Below are 25,301 nucleotides of genomic sequence, written 5' to 3'. Positions count from 1 at the left end.
AAATCCTGCGGGGCTACGGAGTTGCAGGAAGTCTGATAATGGCGTCCGAATTCCAGGAGAAATGTCAACTGATTCTTTCTCGATTCCGGCCCGTTATCCTTGTTTCCTCCGTGAAGCACGTCAAAAGTTGTCACGTCAAGTTGTCACTCTTCCAGCTGCATTTTGGCCACTCTATGAAAGCCACCGGCGTTTGACAGTTGATGTTGTGAACTCTATGCTCCCTTCACCATTCCTCTCCACAGTTCAACTCTTAGAAGCCGGAGGAGGCTGGCAGCAAAGAGACACTCTCTGCTGCTCGCTTCTGCCTGTCGTTCATTGGAGTTCTAGACTTCACACTGTTCTCAGTTGTTGAAATCCCCCTTTAGAATGCTGGGCCTGGATCACGCGATTCCTGCCACCAATACATACCAATATTATCTGGCTTTTTCGATGGAATAGAGCAGCCTGTGAGCACCAGCCAATTGCCATTAGCTAGGCAATAGAAATTTTCGCTCCACAGGTTGAACTTGGGGTCTGGTTCGAGATTGAGCCCTCATCGTTATGTACTTAACCGCCCAATAGGCGCTCAACTTGTTTCCCTTCTCCCAGAGTTTTCGGATTTTGGCGTATTATGTTAGTTGGCGTCTGTCAAATACGTCCCCAGTCCACCCGAATCATCGATAGTGGTACGGATAATGGTGGGCCAATGGCTCTTCCTGGCTCCTGTCGATTTCCGAGAGAGGAGTCCACCGTTCATGTAGCAACACGGCGCCACGCGCAATGATGTCCGCCAGCCATGAGTTCTGACTTCTAAGTTCTGACCTGTGATAATTATTTGTAAATTCTAATTCAGTTCGTTTGTTCGCACGGTCATTGGTCATCCACGTTCTCAGCCCCTCGCTTATGGAGGACAAGCAACGCCTTCTTTCCTGAAACTAAAGCTGAAGAAAAAGGAAAAAGGAATCGATGTCTAAACATGTCCTACTATGTATTGCGACGATGAGTTGTCGTCTTTTGAAGCAAGCTCTAATGCCACGAATGGAGAAAGGACAAGTCTCAGGGAACGGCATATATCATCCTCTGGTGTATCAATGGGTTGCCCAGTCTCTTGTTCTTACAGTCGAATCAATAGGATGCTCCCTGTAATTAATTGAACAGCTGGCCAGCGTCGTCAAGCTGGACTGTTGAAGTGCACAGAGAGCTGTAATAAAAGGTATTCCTAAGTCTAGTGGCAGACATCTCCAACCTGCGTGTGTTGGACATGGAATCCTCCTACGCCACACTGGATTTCGGATAATCTCGAAGTAGGCATAACTAATTGACATTCGAGTTTAACTACAATATTCCGCACTTATTCTAAAGCTCGATCTTTGCTGATCACTAGGTCTTAGACGTAGAACTTAGAAGTATGGCTGAAGCTTAAATGTTGAAATGCTCTGTAGTGCTGACTGGCGTCGATCAAAGGAAGAGAGAATCCGTGCACGTCACACTTCGATCGCGCTTGTCACAACGTCATATCAGACATCAAACATCAGACCTTCACCCAACTCTTCTGGTTTCAATTGAACAATAAGTATCTAGGTAGTGGTGAAACCAGAGATTCTGCCACAATGGATTCGAATAAATCTAAGATTCTGTCTACCGAACCACTGGTGAGTCGTACCCACACTTCCGCTTCAAGTGACTTCGGTACATTTTCTGCACCTTGCGGCCTACGGGGAGATCTAATATAGAATCTAACAATATATAATATAGGACGCCTCCGAAGCTCGTTGGACTGGTCTTATTAAGTATGATGCCTCGTAGCTTTTGAGATACAACTGATGAATGGTTACCTCAAGCCCCCTGGCCCTTGCCCCTACCCTGCCTGTATCACCCCCTTCTCAAGATCCCCAACGCGCCCCTTCTCCAAAATTCGTCTATTAATCATCCACCAGAACAACGTACATCGATCCCAATGGCGTCAAACGAACCTGGGAACATGCCCGTCGTCCCACCCGTCCGGCCGGCTCCAAGATCGACGGGGTCGGGATCGTAGCCATCCTGCGCAACCGGCCAGGCCAAGGATCAGACGAACCGACCATTTTGTTGCAGAAACAATTCCGGCCTCCGACAACGAGGATCTGTATCGAGCACCCTGCAGGTCTTATTGATCCGAACGAGACGCCCGAGGAGTGTGCGTTGAGAGAGCTGAAGGAGGAGACGGGATATGTCGGGGAGGTGATTGGTGATGGGGCGGGCTTTGTGATGTTCAATGGTATGTGGTTCCAGTTTATCCATCCCTACAACACTCCTCCAGATTCAGTCCAACACTTTCTTTCATCATCTCGAGATGGGGCATTGACAATCACCCATGCCCACCAGACCCGGGATTCTGCGATACAAACCTTCAGATGGTGCATATCCAAGTGGATATGTCTCTGCCTACAAACCAGAACCCTACGCCGCAGTTGGAGGATAATGAATTCATCGAATGCTTCGAAGTACCGCTAAAGGACTTGTACACGGAATGTCTGAGGCTGGAGAAGGAAGGGTATGGAATCGATGCGCGAGTGGGAACGATGGCGGAAGGGCTGGAATTGGCAAGAAGATGGGCGGTGTTCAAATGAGAGACGTCTGCCCTGTGGGACATAGATCCAGGGGTAGGTATGGATGATTTAGGTGCGATAGTGATGCTGCTCGGAATGATACAGTGTATCCTTATTCATGCGCAGGTATTAGCAGTGAGCGTGCCTAAACTAGTAGTTGGGGGGAGTGTACTCCAACAACACAAAGAACTTGAATGAAAATCATGAGCATAAGCATTGTGTAATGGTATGCGCCATGGTACGGTACGAATACCAGACACAAAGCAACATTGGACAATTGTGATCGCTCATATATTCAGCTCCATACAAGTCAATTCCATGGACCGCCAAGTGCTACGGAAAGCTACATGTATGCCAATGACCAGGAACGACAGACTGGAGCGTTGTTTACAAGTATTCCCTTCAGGGGGAATGGAGATCGTTCAACAATCACCAATCGTGCAAAACCAACAACGGTACTGTCGTGCGATCTCGTGCCTGGCATCGCCAATCGTAACAGCAGACCGGCACCACGCCAACCGCAAAACAAACGTGGGCGTCATCGACAAGGAATTCGAGGATGCAATCTGTCCTGACAACCAGCATTCTTGAACGGCATTCGAGGATTGTGTTTTCAAAACGAAAGCAAGAAAGAAAAGGGGGTGGGTATTTGCGTGGGCAACGATCCCCCCTATCGCTCCCCGAGAAGAATCGAAGACGCATCAAGAACGAGAAAAGTATGCTCGTGCCTCGTCCGATGGAGCCAAGATGCCCAATCGCTTGAGGTGAGCAGCCGTTGAAAAGTCATCTCTGAGTTCGTTTCACTCCATGCCAGTACCAAAACCAAAAAAACATTCATCAGCAGCTAGCCACACCGCCTGTCTATTGTCGAATGTTCGCAAATGCAACATATCCGAAACCCGTCAAATGCTGCAAAATAGTGCTGAGTAGTGCACCCCCAAGGCGGAATGCAGTGGATGGGACATGCGCACTACTCTTTCCTTCTCTTATCCCGCCGTCCATCTCCGCCCGCGTCGTCGTCGTCGCTCGTAGATGCTCGCTTCCGGGTCAATGCTTTCTCGTTCCCTTTCTTGACTTGAATGTTGCAGCCTTGCAATTTCAGTGCCCTCGTCAAAGCGCTACTTGGACGCATGCCAGGGAAATCCTTGGCCGTATAGACCGTGAACACGTCACTCAGCACTTCGGTAATGATCGGGGTGGATCCGCCAACATGTAGGTCGGTCGGATCTATCCGCATCAACACGAATCGGAGACGGTAGTGCCCATGGGTTCGGCAAGATAAGTCCGGGAAGCAGAAAAAGCAGCCTTCGATGTCGTGCTCATCCTTGGCGACGCAGGGACTGGCGACAAGTTGCCCCATGAGCCTTCGGGTCGTTCGACGATCGGGCTGTATCAGGGCCGTTTCTTCAGACGTTCCGTCGGCGTTATAGAGGGTGCAATGGACGACGTTGAGAGAGTATCGGAGTTCGTCCAGATTGTCGCTTCCCGTTTGCGTATCTGTGACATGAAGCTGGACGATTGGCGGAGGATCGATCACTCTCCTGTCTCGTTCACCGAACCCGCAGGCACGCGCTGCGACCGGCTGTTGCCGGACTCGCAGTTCATATTTCAGTGGTCTCCTGGTTGAAATCAGTCCTTGATATTTCTCTTTCCTCTCCCCATAAACTTACTCCTTTCCCGTAGATGATGGCGGCGGGGGCACCATGGAGACCATTTTGGGAGCCGTCGTGACCGGTTCTGGATACCCAGGGGGGGCATACGCTGAACCTGTGGAACCGCGATGCGAGCCCACTGATCCACGGTAGGTCGTCGAACTAGAAGGGAAATTGGAGGTCCCTTGAGGCGAGGGGAAAGATGCAAAGGGATGTCTTTGGGACTCCACAGGAGATGCGAAGACGGATTCGGCTGTTGAAGGGCGTGAATCATCCAGATGGAACTTCTCAGTTAGGCGACTTGGGGGAGGACGGGTGTCCACAGCGGATCTTGGAGGGGATCTTTTCGGTTCATATTGGGGCGAGTACGCAGGATCTGACCTCGGGGGAGTGAATGGATGCGGTGATAGCAGCTTCTCAAGCGGGGCAGCTGAACCAGAGTGCGAACGAGGATGATGATACCGAGCGGGGGCAGTGTGATGCGGCGGTCCGGGGATAGGACTCGGAACTTGACCCGATAGCGAAGGTGGTGGAGGGGGAGGTCTGGAATGGATGGATGGTAGATGCTGGACAGTCGGGCTATACTGAAAGTCGGATCGAGAAGGTGGCGGAGGGGGGATGGTCAAAGGAGGGAGTTGGATCGGCTGTGGAAGCCGTCGTTGCGAATAATCCAAGAATGCTGGAGGAGGGAACTGGGGAGCGCTCTGAGTTTCGGTCATGGTGGGCATCGGCGATGTTGTGTGCTGCGCATGTATAGGCGGAAGAGAGGGAGGTTTTGACATGCGTGACGAATTTAACGAAACTCAGTTCCGGATGTCTTGGGGAAATACCACATCCGGAAATCCAGTCTGCAGCAAACCGATGTCAGAAGGGGCGGGAGAATAAGACGAAGGGAAAAAGGGCCGTTCTAAGAGTGAATCGTGTCTGGGAACAAAGCCAGCAATACTCGATTTTCCCATATACGGCGGACATGGAAGGACTCTTGTGCAAGCGCTGAAGGCTGCGAACCAGCCCTTCTATCAATGGTGTATCTGGATCGACGGACTGAGGGATCGTCAGACCTAGAGCCGGCTGTCACCTAATCGCTAACGGCGTCCGTACAGGCGCCGACCTTCGATGGAACGAAGGGTACTTTCCAGGATTGAGGTCAACTATCCCCGGGCATGTTGTCATGAAGCAACCGAGGCTTGTCGTATGTAGCTGTTAGGTGAGGAAACAAGGCTGATCCTAGATGAACCCTTTCGACAGGGTCTGATTCCAATGACGGTGGCTGTCCACAACGTTAAGGCTGGGCAGCTATGGGAGTTGGCAGGGCTAGGATCCAACGGCGATTGGGGAGATAGAAATCGGATGTTGATAGATCGTGAGTTGATGGGCATCGATGTTGAAAGAGGGCGTGTGGCAGACCCTTACTCGGCGCCCGCTGTCAAGGATATGCTCACTTACGTGCTTATGAATTGTTTTGGGGGAAATGGCCCGTCATCTGCGGGGCACAAATGCGAGGACTGGTTCCCCAAGTATGAGCAGGGACATCTTGTGTCGCCGTGTCGCGACGGTTTTCATCATGGGGGATGGTCAGCGAAGCGAAGCGTCCCACGATCCGCCCGGGAATGGGTGTCCCCGGTGGGAACCCGTCTTCTAGGCTCAGAGTCGGGGACGTCAATCGCACGGCTGGTCCAATCTTTACCCTGCACCCATTGCGCGGGCTATCGTTGTTCTGAATGTCTGCAGTAGAGTAGATTGGTATGAGGTGGAGTGAAATCGGAGCGTGCATGCAACGTGAATGCAAGTTCCAAAAGCCGTCAATAAGAACGCATGCGCGTCTTCGCTAGCAAATCTGCAAATGGCGTAAGGTGGCAACCCGGGACAATGAATCATGCAGATACTGTGGATGTGACAGAACACTCTGCTTTGCTCCACATGTGAGATGCATCTTTCAACAAAAACAGAAAAGTCCGGCATGGCCTTCAACGTCCACACGATGGACTTCCAGGCTACACGGTCCTGGTTCCAGACTCCGCACCCGCAAGAGTATCCCTTCGACATTGGAGTCCAAAACGCTATCAAAACCTTGCGTAACAGATGCTTGAATGATTCCAAAGTGTCATGGTTGGGATGAGGGACAGCATGGATCAGGAATGTGACACTTTTGCATCGCGGGCGGAAACACGTCAGGTCAGAGACGTACACCAGGCAGTTATCGACCACAAAATCCCTGCCGCGCCATGCCTGAAGACATCGGAACAGACGTGTATACAGAACCTTCTACCGGGCACCCGGATGACCAGCGTGTGTTGCCCTAAAACCGCTCGCAAGCCACAATGTCGGGGGACAGTCTCCGCTGCGGAGCACAGGTGGATATCAGTGCAATCAAGACCAGTCGAGATAGGTTGTGTAACACCGTTAGAAGCAAAATGCCTGCTAGAACTCATCGAAGTCTCAGCTTGTTCGGACAGGCGCTGCATGAAATACCAGGAACAGTCCAACAACGTGCTACAGCCGCCGTTTGGTCCACTGTCGCAGTTGAACAGAGATCGAAAGTGAGGCTCTGAGTGATATGCTGGCCTGATCTAGGTGATAAATCGTTGCTGAGAGGCCAATCTGGAATTCGAATGCTGTATTGACCAATTGCCTTGATTGCACAGAGATCCTGTCACCGAAATGTAAGATCTATGTGCCTGGGTCACTTCGTGACAGGCATCACGGACTTCGCTTTGATCCTCAAGCCTTTAAGCTGAGACTTGCATGCATCGTTCAGTTTGTGTTGAGCCGCCCCGGTAAAGCTATGACTCCATATCGAAACATTAGGTGCGAAACCGGTCTTGTGTCTCGATCCTGTTCTATATCATCAATCAAATATGTATGATCATACTTCCGTACTCCGTACAGCCAACATGAACGTGATGATGGCTGCATATGGACCTTTTCCCGGTGGCTGGGGCCGGACACTTGCCCTCAGGTGGAATGGTGGATCGTCGCCCGGAGGCGTCGAATCCAAGCATGCCGGCGATTAACTCGATGAAATAGGGCCACCGAAGCCAAAGGAATACTAACTGAACCCAGACAGTATCGTAATCCTAGCTTGTATTATTGGAAAGTATTTGAAGATTGACACATTTGCTGGTAGGAATTCTGCAAAGGAATATCTTTGGATCGAAAGGAAATTGTAGTAAAAAGATATGCCAACAAAGCATTGGGGTGAAAGATTACACACATCAATACCGGTAGGATACACAATATACCCTACTTTAGAAGCAAAACTCATGTAGTTATATCAGTGGAAAGTTTCCGTCAAGCGCCTCTTCAGTCACCTCCTGTTTAGGCAGTGGGAAACCTCTAAAAAGGGACATGTAACAAAAGCTCTTTCCAGCATCTGCATCCGTTATAGGCTGTTCATTTATCAGAATCGCAGAGATTCACCAACGAGATGATATGTCCACAACCCAGCGATCCATTCCTGATGTTGTGGGGGATAGATTTCATATTTTCAACCAGCATTGAAGCCCAGGCCTCTCGTATTCCAGCCACCCACATCATCACAAGCCACCACTTAGGCACTCACCTCTCTTCATCTGATGGCTGTTATTCTTGAATTCCTCCTCTCACGCACATGGAATACATAACACCTGTCAAGTGCTTGAGCTCGAAATTGCAGCTCGGCATTAATCTTTGAGGATTCCACGGAATATGAATGGCTGAGCTGTTCCTTGAAGCATCTGATTTTATGGAACCTGTTCCACAGATAATATGAGACGAAACGAGTCGTGTTCATCCTGTCCTGATTTCTGAACTCAAAACACCCGGAAGACATATGATGAACTACGAAGAGTCAGATTACCCAGTGTGTTGGGTATTCACAAAATCAACAGCCCTGGATGGATTAATTCCCTTGTCTTCGGGCTGTGATCAGGCTGTCGCTGTGCGTTTGCTTCGAACAGCGATGCATCTTCGACTGATAGGACAAGGGCATGATGATTGGACATGCATGATCCTTTCAGAAGCGACTGCCATATACCGGGTTTGTCTTCTGACGAGAGAGCATGGGATGGCAATGAACTCAGATGAAACCACCCATGCTCGTCTGTACATCGTCCCTGGAACCGGAAATTAACAACCACTCATTGGTATATTCGGAATGTAGCGATCTTCGAGAAGGATGTCCACCATCAGAATCAGTCCTGCCCTTGCCTATATTAACAAAAGATTAATGTTTTGACGGTGAAGGGACGTCTAGCCTTGACATATTCGTACTCGTCTCACGATTCCGGCTCCGGAGCTCCGAGACCTTCAGGTACGTTTTGATTGCCCCGAGCCATGACGTACCTGCAACACCTGTTGCCTTGAAAGCCGAAAGATTCTGGAAGCCCTGAAGTTCGGACATATTACAGGGTTTGGTATATTGCCATGGACCCTGTCCTGGTCCAAGTCACTCTTCATTTCCAACACAGATTTGCTCCGAAGGCCGTTTTACGGGCACCGGACTGGCCTGATCAGTCCTCATACGTGGACCTGGATACGTACAACCAAGGCAGAATCACCGGACCAGGAAAATGAACTCCGCGCCGATCAAATGGCGTCTTGGATGTGGTATTCTACAACCTCAGAAGTGTGTACCGTGCTTCACAATTTTTCCGGAGGTTCATATCTTGCCGAGCAGCGTTCAAGTCCTAGTTTGACGGTCTATATCGAATTTTCCTATCTTCAAACCCCGATACGCCGACAGTCTAAAGAGATTCCAGATGGTACATGGAATTAATGCACTTTATCTGAGATGTAACCGCAGCTTCAAGTTCTCTATCAAGGCTATGCTTGACTCCTCTTTCGATCGATATCAAATATCCCGGTTCCTTCCGCCGAATTCCTGAATCAGCCCATCATTGCGATTAGAAAAGACCATGTGAACAGCACTGTCCGGTTTCCGTTCATCCCGCTTGGTAGCACCAGGGGACTTCGTAACCAATGAAGGCTTCCGGAGAGAATCATTCGGCGGTCCCCCGGATTGCGATTATTCATTGCAGTACCAGTTCAATATTAAAGCTACCTATCTGTCCCTTCCAATCTCGGGTTTCTGCTGGTGACGGTACCGCTGAACTGGTTCCCATATTTCCAACCCCAGCCTCATTCATCAAACCTCAAATCTGCGGTTTGAGGTCGCCGAATTGTGCGTGGGGTAGCCCGATGAGAAGCCTGGGATTTCTCTGGAGCTTGATCTCCGTGGCGTAAAGATACGGTCGATCTCCAGCAGGATATCCATATCAACCTTTCATCTGCACGGGCCTCGGTGAATTTCACCTGCCTTTATACAGACTCACTTTTTCGTCCAATACTTTGATATGGAAATCTGCCCATTTTGAACGCGCCGGAGCCGCTGGAAATTATCAGCGAGAGCGCAGGGAACCTGTATCAATCAAGGAAGGCAGCAATTGAAAGCGTATCTCAATCTTGCCAAGTATTACTGTGCGGCCTCTAATGACCTCGGCCGCGAAACCCTTCGGTAGTTGACTATGCCCAAGTACAGGTATGTTGCGCGTCTACGGTGGTATATTGCGCCATGAATTCAAGATGTCGTCTCTGTAGGCCTTCTTCAAATCGTATATGGCTTACATGCAACTAAACTCGATGAGGCAGGATATATGATTATCATGGCTCTCTCGCTACGATCGGGCCGAAGAAGGGAAGACTAAGTCGTACAGATCACTGGATCTTAACGGGATGAACTAGCGTTGAGTATCGAGCCAAACTTCGGATTACACTCGAATGCAATAGTGGCCTCCAACGAATATTAAATGATGGTTCCTATGTCCTCCCTGTGGGCTCCTAAACTGCGTTGGACATCATCAGGTTTCTTTCCATATCGCTCCCAGCGGGACCATCCTTCTGAGATTCTCAATGGCCTTGTAACCCTGGCAACTCCTCGTTGTTGCCCTCGAGATATTCAGGCCGAGTGGGAGGACTGGTTATGCAGTCGGTCACAACCGCTGCCCTACCGGAGATCCCCTGTTCGACATGTCGATACTTTCCACCAGTAGCTTCCTGAGCTTCTATAGTTCGGATTGCACTATTCCCTACCAACTCCCCTCTTTGTCTGCAGAAAGACGAGCTACAGCAAGCGTATTGGCAGTCCTTGGACACAAAACTCTCGATATCTGCCCTGCCCACCGAATGCCTGCATGAACCACCCCTTCACAAACCCCTCATCTAGTTTCTGTAACCCCTCATGCCTCTACAGTGTGTTGTCCTCCTTTTGTGAACCAGGAAACTCTCATTTATCCACTCACAAATCTTTGCATCTCTCCCTGTCCGACTAGGGATGATGACTGATATCCAGGGAATCCTCCTTTCCCCTACAAGGAGGGTGTCAACCCCGCATCATGGCTCATTGTCGGGGCTGCATGGCTTTCCCTCATTTATTCTTCGCAAGCGAGAGTGCTTCAAAGTCGGGGGTTGGCGGCCTGTCGTTGCTGTCGACAACGCCGACTAGGGGGAACTCTAGGTCCATAATAGTGTTGCCCCACACGGATAACGTGTTAGGGATCTTTGAAGATGCCAGCATGTCGGTGTGACTGATAGGTAAGGTATAATTAGGAATGCCGGTTTTACCCACCATTTAGTGTTAACTCTGACATGAGCACTTTGCTTGTGTTTGCCCTGCGGACTTCCGGCATCTTCTGATGTGCTGATGACATGGAACGTCCCCGCCTATCAAACTGTTGCCGAACATACCGGTATCAGTAAGCGATGGCTTCCTTTCACTGGATATAGGATCCTATCTACAGCCGGAATGGAGTTATCCCCCACTCCCCCCGAGAACATGCCCCATAGATTGCGCAGGGAACATAGACTGCCGATGGACATTTCCTAAATTATATCACACGGAAGTATACGTACTAAACAGGTTAACCTTACCGACATTCGAAATGGCCTAGCTTTCACATGAATGTCCTCCATCCTCAGCATACCAAAGGTCGTGTGCATAAACTGCGGACCATGCTGCAGTGAAGATGTGCTCAGTGTGTGTCGGACGTCTACCCCACCCATTTCTCCCGCTGGAGGTTGGTGTATGTTCGAACCTGTTCTAGCTGCCTCTATTAGTTTGTTAATTCTCAAGATGTCACTGTTATCATTTGAGCAACGGGTATTTGCAGAAATGGAGTGATGACCTTTAGTCAACGGAAGACTGAGTGATCGGACTGAGATGCATGCGAAAACGGTGGTCTTTAGCTTTGCGTCAGTGGAGGTTATTGAACTCCAGTTTAGACTGAACAATGCTAATACAACTAAAAGGGACGCGTCCAAACTGAGAAGCCAATCCCCTCGCTGAGACGCCTTGAACCAAACGCCTTGTCAACAGCATACCAAACTCGAAGTGCTTGTCGCCAACACAAATCTCCGAGTAAACAGTGAATGACTGAAACTGAACACCTACCTCACCTAACTTGGATTTCTTAGCCCATTTTCCATGATCGACAAATTCCTCAAAACAAAACATTTTGACAAGCGGGATTAGATCTGTGAAAGAGGTCGAGATAAGCTGGGCAAGATTCCTGAAAAAAGAAAGACTTTGGGTTCGCGCCTCATTGTCCACAATAACCTCAAAAAAGAGATCCTGCCTGTTGGCCGATAAGTTCTTTCATACGCCTAAACAGTGGATGTTGTTCGTCATTGTTTCCCTTGTAAAAGGCAATCCACACTCTCTTGTACGCTTTGAGAGGAGCTTGGAATGTAGGTATGTGCAAGTAATGATGCAATAACGGCATTGCATTTTCCTGCCCAAGGCGGGTACCTCCTTTGATATGCACATAATTCAGTGCTCTCAGCGTTGAATTGTTGGACTGTATCCCTAAATAAGTATTTATTTTCAAAGTTATTCGCGATATTGGGAAAGCTTTAATTTCCATTGTGGATTCCCCTATTCCGGCAGTCAACCCTAGTTATGAAAAAAAGCCAGGGGTATTTTAATCAAACATTACCTTTCTCCCGCGGCATAAACGTCTCCGGAATAACTGATTGGCTTACTCTTTATTAGAAGTATAGTCCTTATGTTGAAAGTAGTGCCGCTGTTTACGCGATCTACCAATAGTGTTCTAGCTATAAGGCAGAAACAGCTTTTTATACTTCACCAGATATGCGTCAAGGCCATCTACATTGCCCTTGGTATTGACAATGACATTAGCGGATCCAATCAGACATATAATCTTTTATCTTGACCCGAGCTTGAGGGCTCACAGAGTCAGATATGAAGAACACATTACCGGAGCTGTCCCGCTTCCAACCTAACTCTGATACACACTCTCAACATTACAGGTCTCCGGCACCATGATTTCTTTGTTTCCACTCTTTCTCATATCATTATCAGCGTGGGGTTCGTCAGTAAATGCACAAGCGAAAAATGTGAGACATTCATACTGAGGGAGAGTTAATAGCATCTGATTTTGGAGAACAGTATCCTGGAGCCGCTGGTTGGCCAACCTCCGCAGCATGGCAAGAGTTGGGTCAAGCAACCGGTGGCCGACTGTCCAAATGTCCGGCCACGGAGTGCACTTCGTCTCAAGGAGCCTATGTGCTTGCCGCAAAGACAGCCCAAGATGTCAGCGCTGGGATGAAGTTCGCAACGGCGAATAAAGTCCGCGTCTCTGTGAAAGGCACGGGGCATGACTTCATGTCAAGGTATAAGCTTGTTCCTGACAAACAGCGCCTACTTTTCTAACAGTCAGAACAGAAATGGAGGCTCAGGGTCCCTTTTGATATACACACGAACTATGAAAGGATATCAAATTGTCCCTGAGTGGGTGGCTACCGGGGCTCCGAATGGCACTGCACCTCAAGCAGCGGTCGGCATAGCAGGAGGGACGGCTTTTGAGGAGGTTTATCCTTTTGTTGAACGGGAACGTCTGATGATCGTTCATGGTGCAACGGCAGTAAGAATTCTCGCCCTGGAAAGACAGGACATTACTGAATAAACGGGATAGTCAGTCGGAGCAGCCGGTGGATGGATCCAAGGCGGTGGCCATGGTCCTCTGTCAAATCAGTATGGCATGGGTTGTGATAACGCCCTGGAATTCGAAATCGTCGTCCCCAGCGGAGCCATTCTCATTGCGAACGACTACCAGAATCAGGACCTCTTCTTCGCACTCCGCGGCGGTGGTGGCGGCACATTTGGCATCGTTACTCGACTGATCACGAGAGCGTACCCGCTTCCCACCATGAACGGAATCCAGATATCAGTTCGTGGACGGGGTTATCTCGATGCAATGGCATACCTCTTCGCCATGACGCCAAATATGACCGACTTCGGTCTCTCAGGCTACCCTACCATGAGCGGATCATCCTACTCGTCCAGGTTACGTGCACCCGGCAAAACCGCTCAGGAGATCTCTGAATTCTTCAATCCAATTGCGGAGAGAATGCGCCAACTCGGCGTCACTGTTTCGTTGGACCAGGTCGTCGATAGAGGTACCACCTCCAAGCGGGAATTGTTCAAAGAAGCCGCGGAATCGGAGAAGCTCAAGGCGAGGCAGCTCGGCGGTTTGATGACCTCAAGGTTGTTGGCTCGCGATGCGTTAAATGAGGGCAATATCCCAGCCATTCGAAAGATGCTCTCCTCCGTGACCGGCGGCCTGTCTAGCGTCCTTCCATATCCCAATGCTGGAGGTAGAGTCGCGCAGAACCGTGATCTGGACACCGGACTGAACCCTGCGTGGCGCGATGCGGTTATGCACATGATTGTGATGGGCATCGGGGGCTCCCCTGTATCAGCTATGGATCCTCTGAGTGCTAATCATGGGGCGTATCTCAACGAAGCTTCTCCGAGTGAGCGGGATTGGAAAACAACGTTCTTCGGTGGTGGTGAACATTACGCGCGTCTGCTGGAAGTGAAGAAGAAGTACGATCCAACGAATACCCTCTGGTGCACACCTTGCGTGGGCGGCGATCTGCTGGTGGAGCGTAGCGGACGACTTTATGATGCGTAGCTCATCTGGCTAGCTGGTCCAGAACCTGATGTGTGCGTATTCTGAATGTAACTTCGCATTTGTTCGTATCCATGCCGTTTGAAACAAGCGTTCTTTTGCAATTCCCTCGTACCAACTGACCCGACACGCGATTGTACGGAAGTAGTATGGTTTTCTGGGTGGCTTGAATGATGACCGGATCACGCCTTAGCGTGAACGCCCATTAACACCTGTGACCTGATAGGCTAACCGGGACGGAACATGAGTATGGCTACCGTCTCACCATCTCACGGACAATCGGACCGGACCGTGTGCTAGCTACCACTCCGATTCGAAGCCTCAAAGGTATATAACTGATAACTCCACGCCAGCCTCGCTCCCTTTCCTGGATGGTACGTACTTTTCCCACCATTTCACACTCGATATGATCAATGACGTCGTGGCCGCTTGTGGATCTGTCCCTTCCTCTAGAAAGTGGTCGAGCGAATGGAAAAGTAGTGTTTCGTGTGGCTCTGCATGTCGACGTGTAAAAGACGGCCTCAATCCCCTTGGCGGGGCGACGTTCCCCCCAGTTGACAGCGACGTGAAGCTGTCCTGTCCTTCGATTGGGCCATGATATACTCACCGGACGGAGGACGAGGACTTCGACCTGGTGGTATAGTTGCTGCCTGCCCACCTGAGGCCGTGTTATCCTCCGGTGTCAGAGGCCGCTCGCTGGTGCTGTTGCTACCACACTGATTCAGGTAATTACTGGTATCCCCATGGTGCGCCTGAGTGCACGCAATGGCATTCCTTTAATTCGAGCCGTCCTTTCTGTTGCGCTGTTGCGTGTGTCCTTGCTATTGTCTTCTATTAGTGCTCGACCTCTGCGTACGGTGCCGATCAAGTACCTTGAACAACCACGACAATGTCGTCCGCTCACCGTGAGTTCTCCGAATCACCTTCCAATAACTGCTCGTTCTTCCTCCCCCGATTTTGAGTGTGTGCTAACTGCTTCACCTTGGATACAGCGCCCAACTCCAGTCCCAGTCCGCGTTTTAGTACTGGCCCTTCGCAGGAAGCCCGTTCTTCTAGATTTAAACAGACGAGTACGCCGCGGCGTATCCGCACTGAGCACCAAGCCGAGTCCGGTCACGATAATCCCGATCGAAAGTCCCAAAGGATGGAATCCAGTCGTGCGCACCGTGGTCGCTCTTCCACAGCGGCTTCTTCCATCCCGGATTTAGCATCTCATCCCGAACCATACCACCCGATCAGTGTGTCCTTCACCGATTCTACCCATGCCCAACCACCATCACCCCCCAACCACCATGGCCGACATCCACCAGCACAAACATTGAAGTCGGGGTCGTCCAGAGCCAATACCAGAAGGGTTCTCGGAGATGAAGTTTTCAGCGCGATAGATGAGAATGGCGAGAACGCCGAGAGAAGTACTAAGGCCACAAGCCTCACGAGCGGAAAGAGAAGGGTTCAAGCAACCGTGGAGGACCTCGGCGATGACCCCAATATGAGCGGAGCGCTCCCGGATGACCCGGCGGATTTGATGGCCCAGAGCATTGAAAATCTGGCCCACGTGGGTGGTGCTGTTGGGGGGGATGAAGGGACAGATCCCGACCGTGAGGAGATGTTCCATGACCTTAAACAAGTCGAGGCCGGCGAAGAACCAGACGATGTAGATACGACACGGAACGGCACTCGCGGTGGTCGTCCCGCGACACCGAATAACGCTCGCGATGGTCGTCACAGGATACCGGAGGAGCGTATCCGAGGCGAGGGCCCCAGAAAACGTCATCGAGGTCGGCCCGGTGATCGAACAGCGTCGGCCCGGCGTGATCATCCGCATGCCTCGACTCGACCGCACAAACCTCGATATTCATGGCAAGGTGTTTGGAACTTCCTTTCTAGTGACAAAGCTGGCACTGGTGATACCAGACCCGCGGCATCAAATGCAGGGAATGGTCCCCGAAGCGTGCCCCCTGGCCAGACGCCTCGGGAACCCGTCAGCTCGACTCGTGGAGGGCGAGGGTTCATGCCGACTCAGCACGACAATCGAGAGGCAGAAACTTCGGATCGTGAACGTCGCAAGTCGAAAGAGAAACCTTCAGCTGATAGGCCCCGAGGCCGGACAAGACGGAGCAAGAAACTCCCCGTCGTCATTACCGGCAAAGACCAGCATGGTGCCAATGAAAAGGGTGCGGGACAGCCTATTGAAGGTTAGTTGTTTTATTCGCTCCTCGCATACATACCCTTCTTCTTTATGGTCTAGGAGTTTTGACAAGTGCTAACTAATCTGGCACAATAGATCCCGCTCCGACAACTCCGACATCGACCCCTCAACCGCCCCTTCCCGTCCACTGTGTCGTGTTGATGTTAGGCATAATCTCGTTGGCCTCGATCTGGACCTTCGCGGTGGCGCTTCTCACGTTGTCGATGGAAGCGTCCGGGTTACTGAGTTTCTTTCTCTCTACTGATTTTCGCTGCGGAGTCTTTTCCGCGATTTTCACTTTGCTTGTCGTCAGGATCTCTAATCCGGGTCAACCCCTTTTCCGCGCTTTGGTTGAGATGATGAAGCGGGCCTGTCTTGAATTGATTCAGGGACACGAACATATGAATCCAATTGTCCCCAAGCCAGACTGAATATGAGTGAATTGTTTTGATTGGGTTCAGAAATTGTTGATCCGCGGATATTTGGGTTGTCGAGGCCACGAGATTTGGCCTTTCTTGTATCGTTACTAGGATGAAGAGTCTTCTGCATGATGATTAGAGTGTATCCATTGATGACATGTTTCACCCTGTTTCTCCTACTCAGATATCCGTCCATGTATCACGCCACCGATGAGCATATACGGAAATAGGAAAGTCTCGTCCGACACGAAGGGATGATTGCCAGCTATATGGTGTAAGCATTAGCAACATGGCAGCTCCGATCGGCTATCAGCGCCATCAATTCAGACAAGGTCTGGATCCATCGCGTTTGCTCGATTTTGTACAGTACTGAGTCAATATAAGCCGAAAGGATTTGCCACCGCTAGATATTATTGGGCTCGTGAGCGGAGTGAGATGGAAGAGAGGCAGCTGGAACCTTAATTAGTTAGCAGCAGGTTACGCGATGGATACCTACCTATATCCAATTCGTATTTATTGATCCATAATCAGATATGATCGTTAGCACAATTCAAGAGACGATGGCTCATTGTGAGACATTTGATATTCTCAGCTTGGATTGATCAGGTCGGCATCATTGTGAAATGTCAATTCCACTCTGTTATTGGCTCTCTCGACTAACGATTCAGTTGCCCGATTTTCGTTGACGCTGGAGTCGTTTTGAATTTTGATCAATCATCGGTCTGGTGTGCCTCGTGCACAATTTTCAGCCCTGCTGAGGATCATTCCAAATGTCCTCCAGCATCGCATATTCGTCGTGATTCGCGGCGATCGCATGCATATCATCGCTAGCCTGTGGCGGCTCAGGATGCCCCACCAGGACGCCAGCTGCCTAGCTGATGGCATGATAGCAGCCCTACGGCCTCGCTATGGGAGTGGCTGGCGAGAGGTGAGTATCCGAGTAAGTACGTAATTGAGAGTTCGTAGAAATACGTCCGTATCTTGCGAGCATGGACGGACTTTCAACGGCTTCATCCCCACTCTATACGATTCAGCCGGCATGAAAGAGCTGGAATTTCCATTGGCGTGCCAGAACCATCCTGAAATTCCGGATCCTTTGCCCTTGCAGACTTTAGACGCAGCAAGCTGTACTGCTATAGCCATGCAGAGCGACGTTGCAATGTCCGAAATACCGGTAGCGGGTCGAGGGCGGCGGCAAAGGAGCTGCAGGGCTAGCCCTTGAAAGGTCGATTCTTTCCAACGTACGGAGTAAGACTGTAGAACTATAGAACATGTCCAAAGTGGCAAGTCTAAACAGAATAAATCCTTTGACGACCGTTCAGATACGCTCTATGGCTGCCACACCCGATAGTGTCTTCTCTTGTGCTTCTCCAATCTGTTCTATGTTGCCGCCAACTCCATCGATCATCGTGGCACCTCCCCTTTTGCCAACCTAGCAACCGAGCACGTCGCCTGCGTCGTGGGATTCGGTTATTCCGCATCGTCGCTAACTGCAGAACCTCCATGAAATTCGGACTAATTGGACGGCCCCAACAGAAAGCCCCTTTCATCTTTGCCTCTGTGGAACGGAGAGGGGAATGTTCCTGCGCCTCCTTCACCCTGGTCACCACCAATCCACGACCATGGCGCCGCCAGGTAGGGAGGATTCGGCGCCATCTGCAATCTGCATCCTCGCTGAGAGCTGGCTAATCTACGGACGTAAATGACCGCACTTTCTGAAGTCAAACGATGGATCCGCACTCCGCATTAAGTTTGAGGTTGTCGTGAGTGAGCTCCACTTGGTGGTAGACGGACGCCAGCCGGGTCCACGGATCGGGTGGCTGGCAAGCGTCTCGCTGATGCGGGACTGCATCCTCACAAGGCTGGCCAGTAAATACCGCCAGTTTGAGGATGTCAGGGAGGGGACTGACCCAATACAGCCCAGTGCCCAATAAAGTATTCCATTTGTCCTGATCTAGCAAGTTTGGATACGATATCCGGATTGCGGATTGCCCTTTCTTGGTAATAGCAAGGTACTCTTGAAGATGACCGCTGCGTTAAATACCGCCGCTCGTCGGATCCATTTAGTGCTGACCCTGAAGCGAACTCCCCCTCAATGTTTACCGCTTGCTTTATTCTCTATTTCTTTTAAGTTGCTGCTGTTCTTTTAAAAGAGAAGTTCATCGTCTGCACTGTTAATTCATTCATCAAATTCGGTTCTTCGTTCCACGTTTTATCGTCACTGGATAGGAGCTGGGCATTTCTAAAACTATACAACCAGCTCTATCAGGCCCACCAACTGTTAAGGTTAGTCCAAGTCCACATGGTCTAAAACAATTGCTTATATATTCTATTAGCCACTGGAATTCTACGTCGATTGGTTCAGAATCCCAGTCTGACTCGTCTCGATTTTCTAAATTATCATCAAAGCCTGGTCTAACTCCGTTCGGAAGGGGGGGATATCGTCCCTTGTGTCGTTACAATCCACCACGGCACGGCTCGATTGCATCTCCCGATTCCCTGGTCTAGGTCCCTGGAGAACAGAGTCTAGGAGAAGTCTTATTTTAATCTTCGAGTCCGTCCAATGGACTCGAATCACCTACGAGACAACCTCGTCCGCTTAGTCACATCCCGGCCCGTGATCCATTGCCTCATGCCATAGCCGGAGACCCTCGATCCATTCTATTGCCTTTCTCCTACGCCACCATCAGGCGCCAAGGCTCAAGACCCAAACGGGGTTGTGTTAGAGCCTTAGGGGCGCGTCGTAGGACCGATCATCACCTTGGGCTCCTATAACGCTGGGGTATCTACGAGGCAGCACGTGGAGGCATATCGGTTACCCAAGCCGCGGACATAAGTGTCCCTCAATCCGCATCATTAGTGGGTTGGTGCTATTGTTCGGACATCCCGTCATTCACACCGCAAGTCACCAGCCATGCCTCCGGACCGGTCTTCCTTCAAAGCCTTGAACACCCCTCAGGAATCAGTGCCGCAATGGATGGGCTCGTTCGACCTGTCGGCAGCTCCAAACACCGATTTATGGCGGAAACCGCCCTGCCGGGACACCTCCACCGCACCGATTCTGTACACGTCGCTTCGGCACCGTTTCACATCTGCTGAGGTGACGGTGAGCGCTGACCTGGAGTTCGAGTGGGATCAGGCAGGATTAGTGATCTTCGCCGGGGCGCCTCCGGGACGGGAAGAGCGACCCGGAGGGGTGGAAACGGTAATCGTACCTTCGATCCCGGCTACAGAGCGCGATGTGTCATCCTTAGTATCTGCTATTTCCATTGACTCGGATTCTCCGTCCCCACTGTCAACCAGTGGGACTCCACCACCGAGGACACCTGACTCGATGAACTCAGCGACTCTTCAGATAGATCAACTTGTTGATCACGTCCAAGCACCCCCTCCGTACCCTCACGCTGTCCCCGCATCAAAATGGATCAAACTCTCTCTGGAACTCTCCTCCAATGCTCCTCACGCGACCGCTGTCGTCGCCACCCCCGATGGCGCCGACTGGTCTGCCACCACGCTCCCCGGCCAAGGACGATTTGAAAACGGCCCGGCATTTCCTGACAGTACGCGACCGGCCATGTCCGCGACGCCCGCGGTGCCACTACAGCCCTTGACGTCCTTAATGCCAGTATCTTCACCCGTACCAACTCTCGGCCTCCCAGTCCGACATCCAGAGCCATCTCGACGTTCCCATCGCCAGCGCCGCAGAACCGAGCGTCGTAGACACGACGACGGTTACGAGACCTCCGCCCCGCCGCTTTCCGGCCTGACTCCCGATCTCTCCCTCCCCCCCCCCTACCTCCCCCACCTACCACTCGGAGCCATATCACCCACCAACTTCGCCCCCGGACCAATTTCCTCCCCCCCTTACGCTCCCCCATACATCCACATCCCCCGCCCCACGCACCCCGCTGCCCTCCGCCTCAAAATGGAGCGCCTCGGCGACGCGCTCTGGCTCTGGTACCAGCCGCTCCCCGCACCGTCCACGCCATATTGCGATTCCGACCCATCGAATGCGCCCAGTGCGGGCCCGCGCCCTGGCGAGTGGGTGAAGCTGCGGGAGGTGACCTGGTTTTTCTTCGGGGTGGAAGATAAGGTGATTCGGGTGGGGGTGTATGCGAGTCGGCCGGCGAGCGTGGCAGAGCGGATGGGTGGATCGGGTTTGTTTGAGGAGGAGAGGGAGGAAAGAGATGGGGGGGGGATGTTGAAGGTGAGGTTTGATGGGTTGGAGATTTTCTGAAGGGGGGATGAGGAGTTAATGGGGAGACGGATCTTTTGGTGCGAAGATGATCGCCTGGTGTTGTGGTGGGATGGGCACTCTGGTGTCGTTATGAAGTAGATGTCATTGACCGTATTTTCTAGCGATTCTTGGGCTCGTCGTCTACATTTATAGCTTGATGAGTATGTACAGTGTGATGTAGCACGTTTCCTACTATCAATTCAGCATAAGGATATAGTGAGGAGACCACTTGGGCAGACAAATTCACTGAAATGTTTTGGCGAAACTACATTATCGATGCTAGGTAGATAGAGGACATCCAAACAAATAAGCCAGCTCCCCGTGAAGGGACAATGTAACTCTTCCTGACCCAGATTCCGTCCCGCGCTATGTCGTCCTTCTTATCTTCGCCCAACATCTCCGAGCCCACCTTAAGAAAGCCGTAAATCATTCCAGTCATCATGATACCCCCGAGCCCAACAAGCCTCATCGCCCCCGTTTCTCCCATAACCTCAAGAAATCCACCTTCTCTTTCGCGCCAAGCCCAACCCTCTTGACCCTCCCCAACCGCGCTAGATCCTCCCCTACCCGCTCCAGGAAGCGTTCCTGGTCTTTGGACAGCCCGCTTTGCCCGACCAGTAGCCGCTCGCCCGAGTCGCCATTGACTTGCGGCACCACATCACCCTTCATTGGCTTCGCTTGGGCGCTAGACCGACGTGCCGGCGACGTCTCTTCCGCGACGTCTACCCAGCTGGACGATAGGCCTCGTGGAGAAACGGCGGCCCGCATGTCGGCGGGATCGATGGCCGCGCCGATGCGGACGCGTATACAGTGCGTGGGGCGACTGCAAAGCCGCCAGAGCCAGGCAATGCCGGATCGAATTCCGGGCAGAGGAGACGTGATGTCGGGAGGGGTGTACCGCAGGCTTACGGGGAATACCTTCGTTCCCGCCGGTGCCGTCGTTAGAGATGGAGAGAGAGCAAGGATGCCTCGGCCGTTCGATGTGGTGCATTCTGGTAAGACTACAATGATTCGGTCGGGGTGCTTGGCGCGGAGCTGTGCCAGGGTCATGAGGGCGGCTGCATCTTTGTCGGACGGTAAGAGACGTGGAGAGAGGAAGGCGCGGAGTATGGAGGATAGGAGAGACACGGGCCGAACAAGGGGTGTGTTCGGGTAGGACACCGTGAAGATCGGATCGAAGATGGCAGCAAGATATAAGGAGTCAATCGGGGAGGTGAACGAGGACGCGATGATGGTTCCGGGGTGAGGAAGTCGGCTCAAATGTTGTTTTGCTAGCGATCTGCAAACGATGTCAGTGGTGGTTAATTAAGATAAGAGCCATTTACCGCGAATCTAGATGTCATCGCTAAGTTGAGAGGGTGGGATGTTGCACGATCGAGTGGGATATCTGTGTTCCATGAAGCGGATACATGCAACTCTACGGCCTACTCCGACGACAATAGACCTTATCAAAACATATGGCAGGCGGAACGATGTATTGTAAAGGGCGGAAAGACTTGTGGAATCCAGACTTACCCTCGTTTGACCCCATCGATCTGCAAATCAACCCACCATATGCCCGGGATCCCCAATATCAACCATAGAGCGGCCTTCTTCCCAAGCGAGCGTATCGGCAGCCACCCAAAAAAGAGATAATAGGACAGTGCGACGGTCAGGAGTAAGGGTATGCGTATGGTGAACAGGAATATGTGCAACGGTAACGCAAGTGCCGCAGTACTCGTGGTGACGGGGAAGAATGGAGCGATTCCAGATCCTGTGGTGCAGATACCAAGGTTAGTACTACTATCACAAAGCTTGTTCACTGTCTGCTGGACAGAAGATGAAATAAGGCATCGAATACCTCTATCCCGATATTGGGAGAACTTCTCCATGGTGAGTCGCTTCCCTAGTGGTCCATTGGTCAAACACAGAGGCGATACAAGCTAAAGTTTGGATGAAGACTGTGAAGATATCGAGGGACTGTGGATGAAGCCACGAAGGCACACGGTCTCTGAAAAATGCAAAGCAGGCCTTGCCGCCGTAGGTTCCACCGGAAAGAAAGAGCGAAGGTCTATGAATATCCTGGATACAGGAAGAGGAGAGGAGGAATCGCTCAAATGTCCTGGATTGCAAAAACAAGGGCCGGAGTGACGGAGGTTGCACGGGAAAATGTTGGTGCCTGATTGGTGCCTTAACGATGCCTGGCCTGACATGTGAAATGTGGCTGAGGATAGATCGTGGCTGAAGATGATTCACGTGACTGGCACAGACCCTGGTTACGAACCCCTGCAATGTTTACACCTCCAGTAAACAGAACATCGGATTGACTCCGGATTCTGGAATAACCGTTGGTATTACATCTCACTCCTAACATTCGGTTTGTCGCAACCTGTGTTTCTTTGCATCCGATCTTGTATCTATCCATTCCTTCAATGCATTGATGATATAAAGTTCCGCATATTCCGAATCCGCCCGATATGGCCTCAGAGGAGAATGTTGTATGTCTTTCCCCGGGCGCAACTTGAGTCCAGCTAACGGGTTCTTCCCATAGTCGACAATGTCGCGGATTCGTCCTCCCAGCAGAATACCTCCTCCGGGAGCCTCAAGTTCGCTGCACGAGATATCTGAGTCGGAGAATAATATTCGAGCTGCATCCTCTATGCCTCCACCGACGACAAACCTGAAACACCGGCCAATGGGTTGTATGTTCTTGCACTATATTATAGGCCCCCTTGAAGGACAGACATCTCACAAATACACAACCACAGTACCGGAGCCCGATGCTAAGCAGAGAAGAACCCTCGTCGCCCGCGCTGGAGAGATATCACGCCCGAACCTCCCGATGACTACACCCGGTCGCTCTCTGATCAGCCAAACCCGCCCTCCGCAAACTGCCGCTCGTGCTGGTCCCTCCTCTTCATCAGGCCTATCTCGAATGGCCCCTCCAAGCGGTAGGGGAGCCGCCCACAACTTGTCGCAAAGTGTTGGAGCACATTCGCGGTCAGCATCCGTCCAAGGCCACCACCGACCTACGCACTCGAAGCTTCACGCGAGGAACCAGTCGCATCATCTTGGAGCCGGCCGTCCCATGAGCTCGGCAGAATCCCATCCGGCCGCGGAATATCAGGTTCCGCAACGCAAGGGTACGAATCCTGTCTCAGTTACGTTCAACAACTTGGAGAATATTAGTTTTCGCAAGCCCCGCTCAAATTTTTCTCAACCCCGTCACGTCAGCGATTCCACTTCAAGCACTGTTTCCGAGTCGCGTTCTACTTCAACTCAAAGTCAATCAAGCAATCGAGCGCCTTCTCTCAACATGTATCAACAACGCCTTCTATCGTACAGGAGCCAGCCAGTGATACGTCAACCGACCAGTCAAGCTCCACCAGACCAGGACCACTCCACATTGCCATCCGAGGTAGGGACGTCTAACCAGGGTTCACCACATATAGCTCGATGTACTTCCCGGCAGGTCTCGTTAACTTCAGCTTTCGATGGATTGACCCTGGAGGAGCGGGATCGAAGGAAACCGGCCCCGCAGAGGAGAGAATTGACTGGTAAAGCTGCCGCGCAACTAAACCAACCTGAACAGCCAAACTCGCCGCTCAAATCATCCATCCCAATCATGACACCCCAGACATCGCAAAGGCAAATGAGTCCAGGACGCCCTTCAACTCCACTTTCCACACGTCAAAGTCAATCTTCGCTGTCTCAATTCCGTTCTCAATCCCGCGTCGCAAAGCACAAAGCGTCTTCTACCCGTCTCAACTCCAATAGGCCCCTGCAATCTCCATCTCCTTCGAAAAGGCCGGAATTTCTCAGACCAGATTCTAACGTGACTTCTTTCTCTCTTGCAGAATGGGATTTCGAGCGCAAGTTCGAAGACCTCGAGACCATGTTCATGAAGGTCAACACCATGAAAGATCAGATGGAGAGTTCAGCACAGGCCCAGGTCGCGACCAAAGAGGTCATCGAATTGCAGAAAGGACGCAGTAAGTTGTGGATATCGCGATTTGCCAAGGTACCGTTGGCTATGACTGGCAGGGCTAATACATTGATAATCTAGTTTCCGAGCTTACAGCTCATTTAAACGAAGTAAAGACAGACAATTCAACATTAACCGCGAGCTTAAGAGAGGCACAAGGGCAAATATCCTCCCTAAGTCTCGAAATGGAAACCCTAAATCGGCGCCACACCATGGAGCAGGACGACCTAACCCGAATTCACAAGAAAGAAACGGCGGAGCTTTCTGACCACCATCTAAAGGAATTGGCCCGTCTAAGGGATGAAA

At 51.3% G+C, this 25,301-nt stretch overlaps 8 protein-coding genes across 8 annotated transcripts; 5 read left to right on the top strand and 3 right to left on the bottom strand.

Annotated features, from left to right (window-relative positions):
* The first annotated feature begins 1,486 nt into the window (after window positions 1-1,486).
* P152DRAFT_462339 (uncharacterized protein) lies at window positions 1,487-2,852 on the top strand. Its single transcript, XM_033680318.1, has 4 exons — window positions 1,487-1,631; window positions 1,735-1,769; window positions 1,917-2,236; window positions 2,344-2,852. Exons 1-4 carry the CDS (start codon window positions 1,590-1,592, stop codon window positions 2,586-2,588), a joined length of 642 nt encoding a protein of 213 aa, XP_033530245.1. The 5' UTR covers window positions 1,487-1,589; the 3' UTR covers window positions 2,589-2,852.
* Window positions 2,853-3,403: 551 nt separating this feature from the next.
* Window positions 3,404-5,247, bottom strand: P152DRAFT_214840 (uncharacterized protein). The gene is made up of 2 exons (XM_033674443.1): window positions 4,238-5,247; window positions 3,404-4,186 (listed from the first exon to the last, which is right to left on the bottom strand). Exons 1-2 carry the CDS (start codon window positions 4,999-5,001, stop codon window positions 3,538-3,540), a joined length of 1,413 nt encoding a protein of 470 aa, XP_033530244.1. The 5' UTR covers window positions 5,002-5,247; the 3' UTR covers window positions 3,404-3,537.
* P152DRAFT_214787 (uncharacterized protein) lies at window positions 5,241-6,014 on the top strand. Its single transcript, XM_033674442.1, has one exon. The coding sequence runs from the start codon at window positions 5,480-5,482 to the stop codon at window positions 5,951-5,953; it is 474 nt and encodes a 157-aa protein (XP_033530243.1). The 5' UTR covers window positions 5,241-5,479; the 3' UTR covers window positions 5,954-6,014.
* A 4,682-nt stretch (window positions 6,015-10,696) lies between these two features.
* Window positions 10,697-11,883, bottom strand: P152DRAFT_517387 (uncharacterized protein; the record flags this gene model as incomplete). Its single annotated transcript, XM_033683005.1, has 4 exons — window positions 11,576-11,883; window positions 11,108-11,298; window positions 10,943-11,077; window positions 10,697-10,708 (listed from the first exon to the last, which is right to left on the bottom strand). The coding sequence occupies exons 1-4, from the start codon at window positions 11,706-11,708 to the stop codon at window positions 10,697-10,699; spliced, it is 471 nt and encodes a 156-aa protein (XP_033530242.1). The 5' UTR covers window positions 11,709-11,883.
* A 652-nt stretch (window positions 11,884-12,535) lies between these two features.
* P152DRAFT_452700 (FAD-binding domain-containing protein) lies at window positions 12,536-14,190 on the top strand (the record flags this gene model as incomplete). The annotated part of the gene is made up of 4 exons (XM_033678310.1): window positions 12,536-12,610; window positions 12,663-12,886; window positions 12,930-13,137; window positions 13,189-14,190. 4 exons carry the CDS (start codon window positions 12,536-12,538, stop codon window positions 14,188-14,190), a joined length of 1,509 nt encoding a protein of 502 aa, XP_033530241.1.
* Window positions 14,191-15,076: 886 nt separating this feature from the next.
* On the top strand, window positions 15,077-16,387 carry P152DRAFT_452699 (uncharacterized protein; the record flags this gene model as incomplete). Its single annotated transcript, XM_033678309.1, has 2 exons — window positions 15,077-15,092; window positions 15,180-16,387. 2 exons carry the CDS (start codon window positions 15,077-15,079, stop codon window positions 16,385-16,387), a joined length of 1,224 nt encoding a protein of 407 aa, XP_033530240.1.
* A 3,321-nt stretch (window positions 16,388-19,708) lies between these two features.
* On the top strand, window positions 19,709-20,926 carry P152DRAFT_375901 (uncharacterized protein; the record flags this gene model as incomplete). The annotated part of the gene is made up of 3 exons (XM_033675610.1): window positions 19,709-20,386; window positions 20,726-20,772; window positions 20,815-20,926. Coding segments are annotated over 3 exons (837 nt in total), but the record flags the coding sequence as incomplete, so codon positions are not given.
* Window positions 20,927-21,496: 570 nt separating this feature from the next.
* Window positions 21,497-23,121, bottom strand: P152DRAFT_443465 (uncharacterized protein; the record flags this gene model as incomplete). Its single annotated transcript, XM_033677776.1, has 4 exons — window positions 22,872-23,121; window positions 22,547-22,784; window positions 21,689-22,310; window positions 21,497-21,655 (listed from the first exon to the last, which is right to left on the bottom strand). The coding sequence occupies exons 1-4, from the start codon at window positions 22,900-22,902 to the stop codon at window positions 21,497-21,499; spliced, it is 1,050 nt and encodes a 349-aa protein (XP_033530238.1). The 5' UTR covers window positions 22,903-23,121.
* Window positions 23,122-25,301: the final 2,180 nt, after the last annotated feature.

This window comes from Eremomyces bilateralis, assembly GCF_010015585.1.
Source record: "Eremomyces bilateralis CBS 781.70 unplaced genomic scaffold P152scaffold_33, whole genome shotgun sequence".
Lineage (NCBI taxonomy): Eukaryota > Fungi > Ascomycota > Dothideomycetes > Eremomycetales > Eremomycetaceae > Eremomyces > Eremomyces bilateralis.
The sequence above is the reverse complement of the archived record's forward strand: the minus strand, read 5'-3'. Positions and strand labels throughout refer to the sequence as shown.

Coding starts and splice junctions, on each gene's coding strand:
- P152DRAFT_462339 (XM_033680318.1), top strand. CDS start 1,590: ATGGATTCGAATAAATCTAAGATTCTGTCTACCGAACCACTG. Junction 1,770..1,916: donor CGTTGGACTGGTCTTATTAA/GTATGATGCCTC, acceptor ATCATCCACCAG/AACAACGTACATCGATCCCA. Junction 2,237..2,343: donor GGGCTTTGTGATGTTCAATG/GTATGTGGTTCC, acceptor CATGCCCACCAG/ACCCGGGATTCTGCGATACA.
- P152DRAFT_214840 (XM_033674443.1), bottom strand. CDS start 5,001: ATGTCAAAACCTCCCTCTCTTCCGCCTATACATGCGCAGCACACAACA. Junction 4,187..4,237: donor CCATCATCTACGGGAAAGGA/GTAAGTTTATGG, acceptor GATTTCAACCAG/GAGACCACTGAAATATGAAC.
- P152DRAFT_214787 (XM_033674442.1), top strand. CDS start 5,480: ATGACGGTGGCTGTCCACAACGTTAAGGCTGGGCAGCTATGGGAGTTG.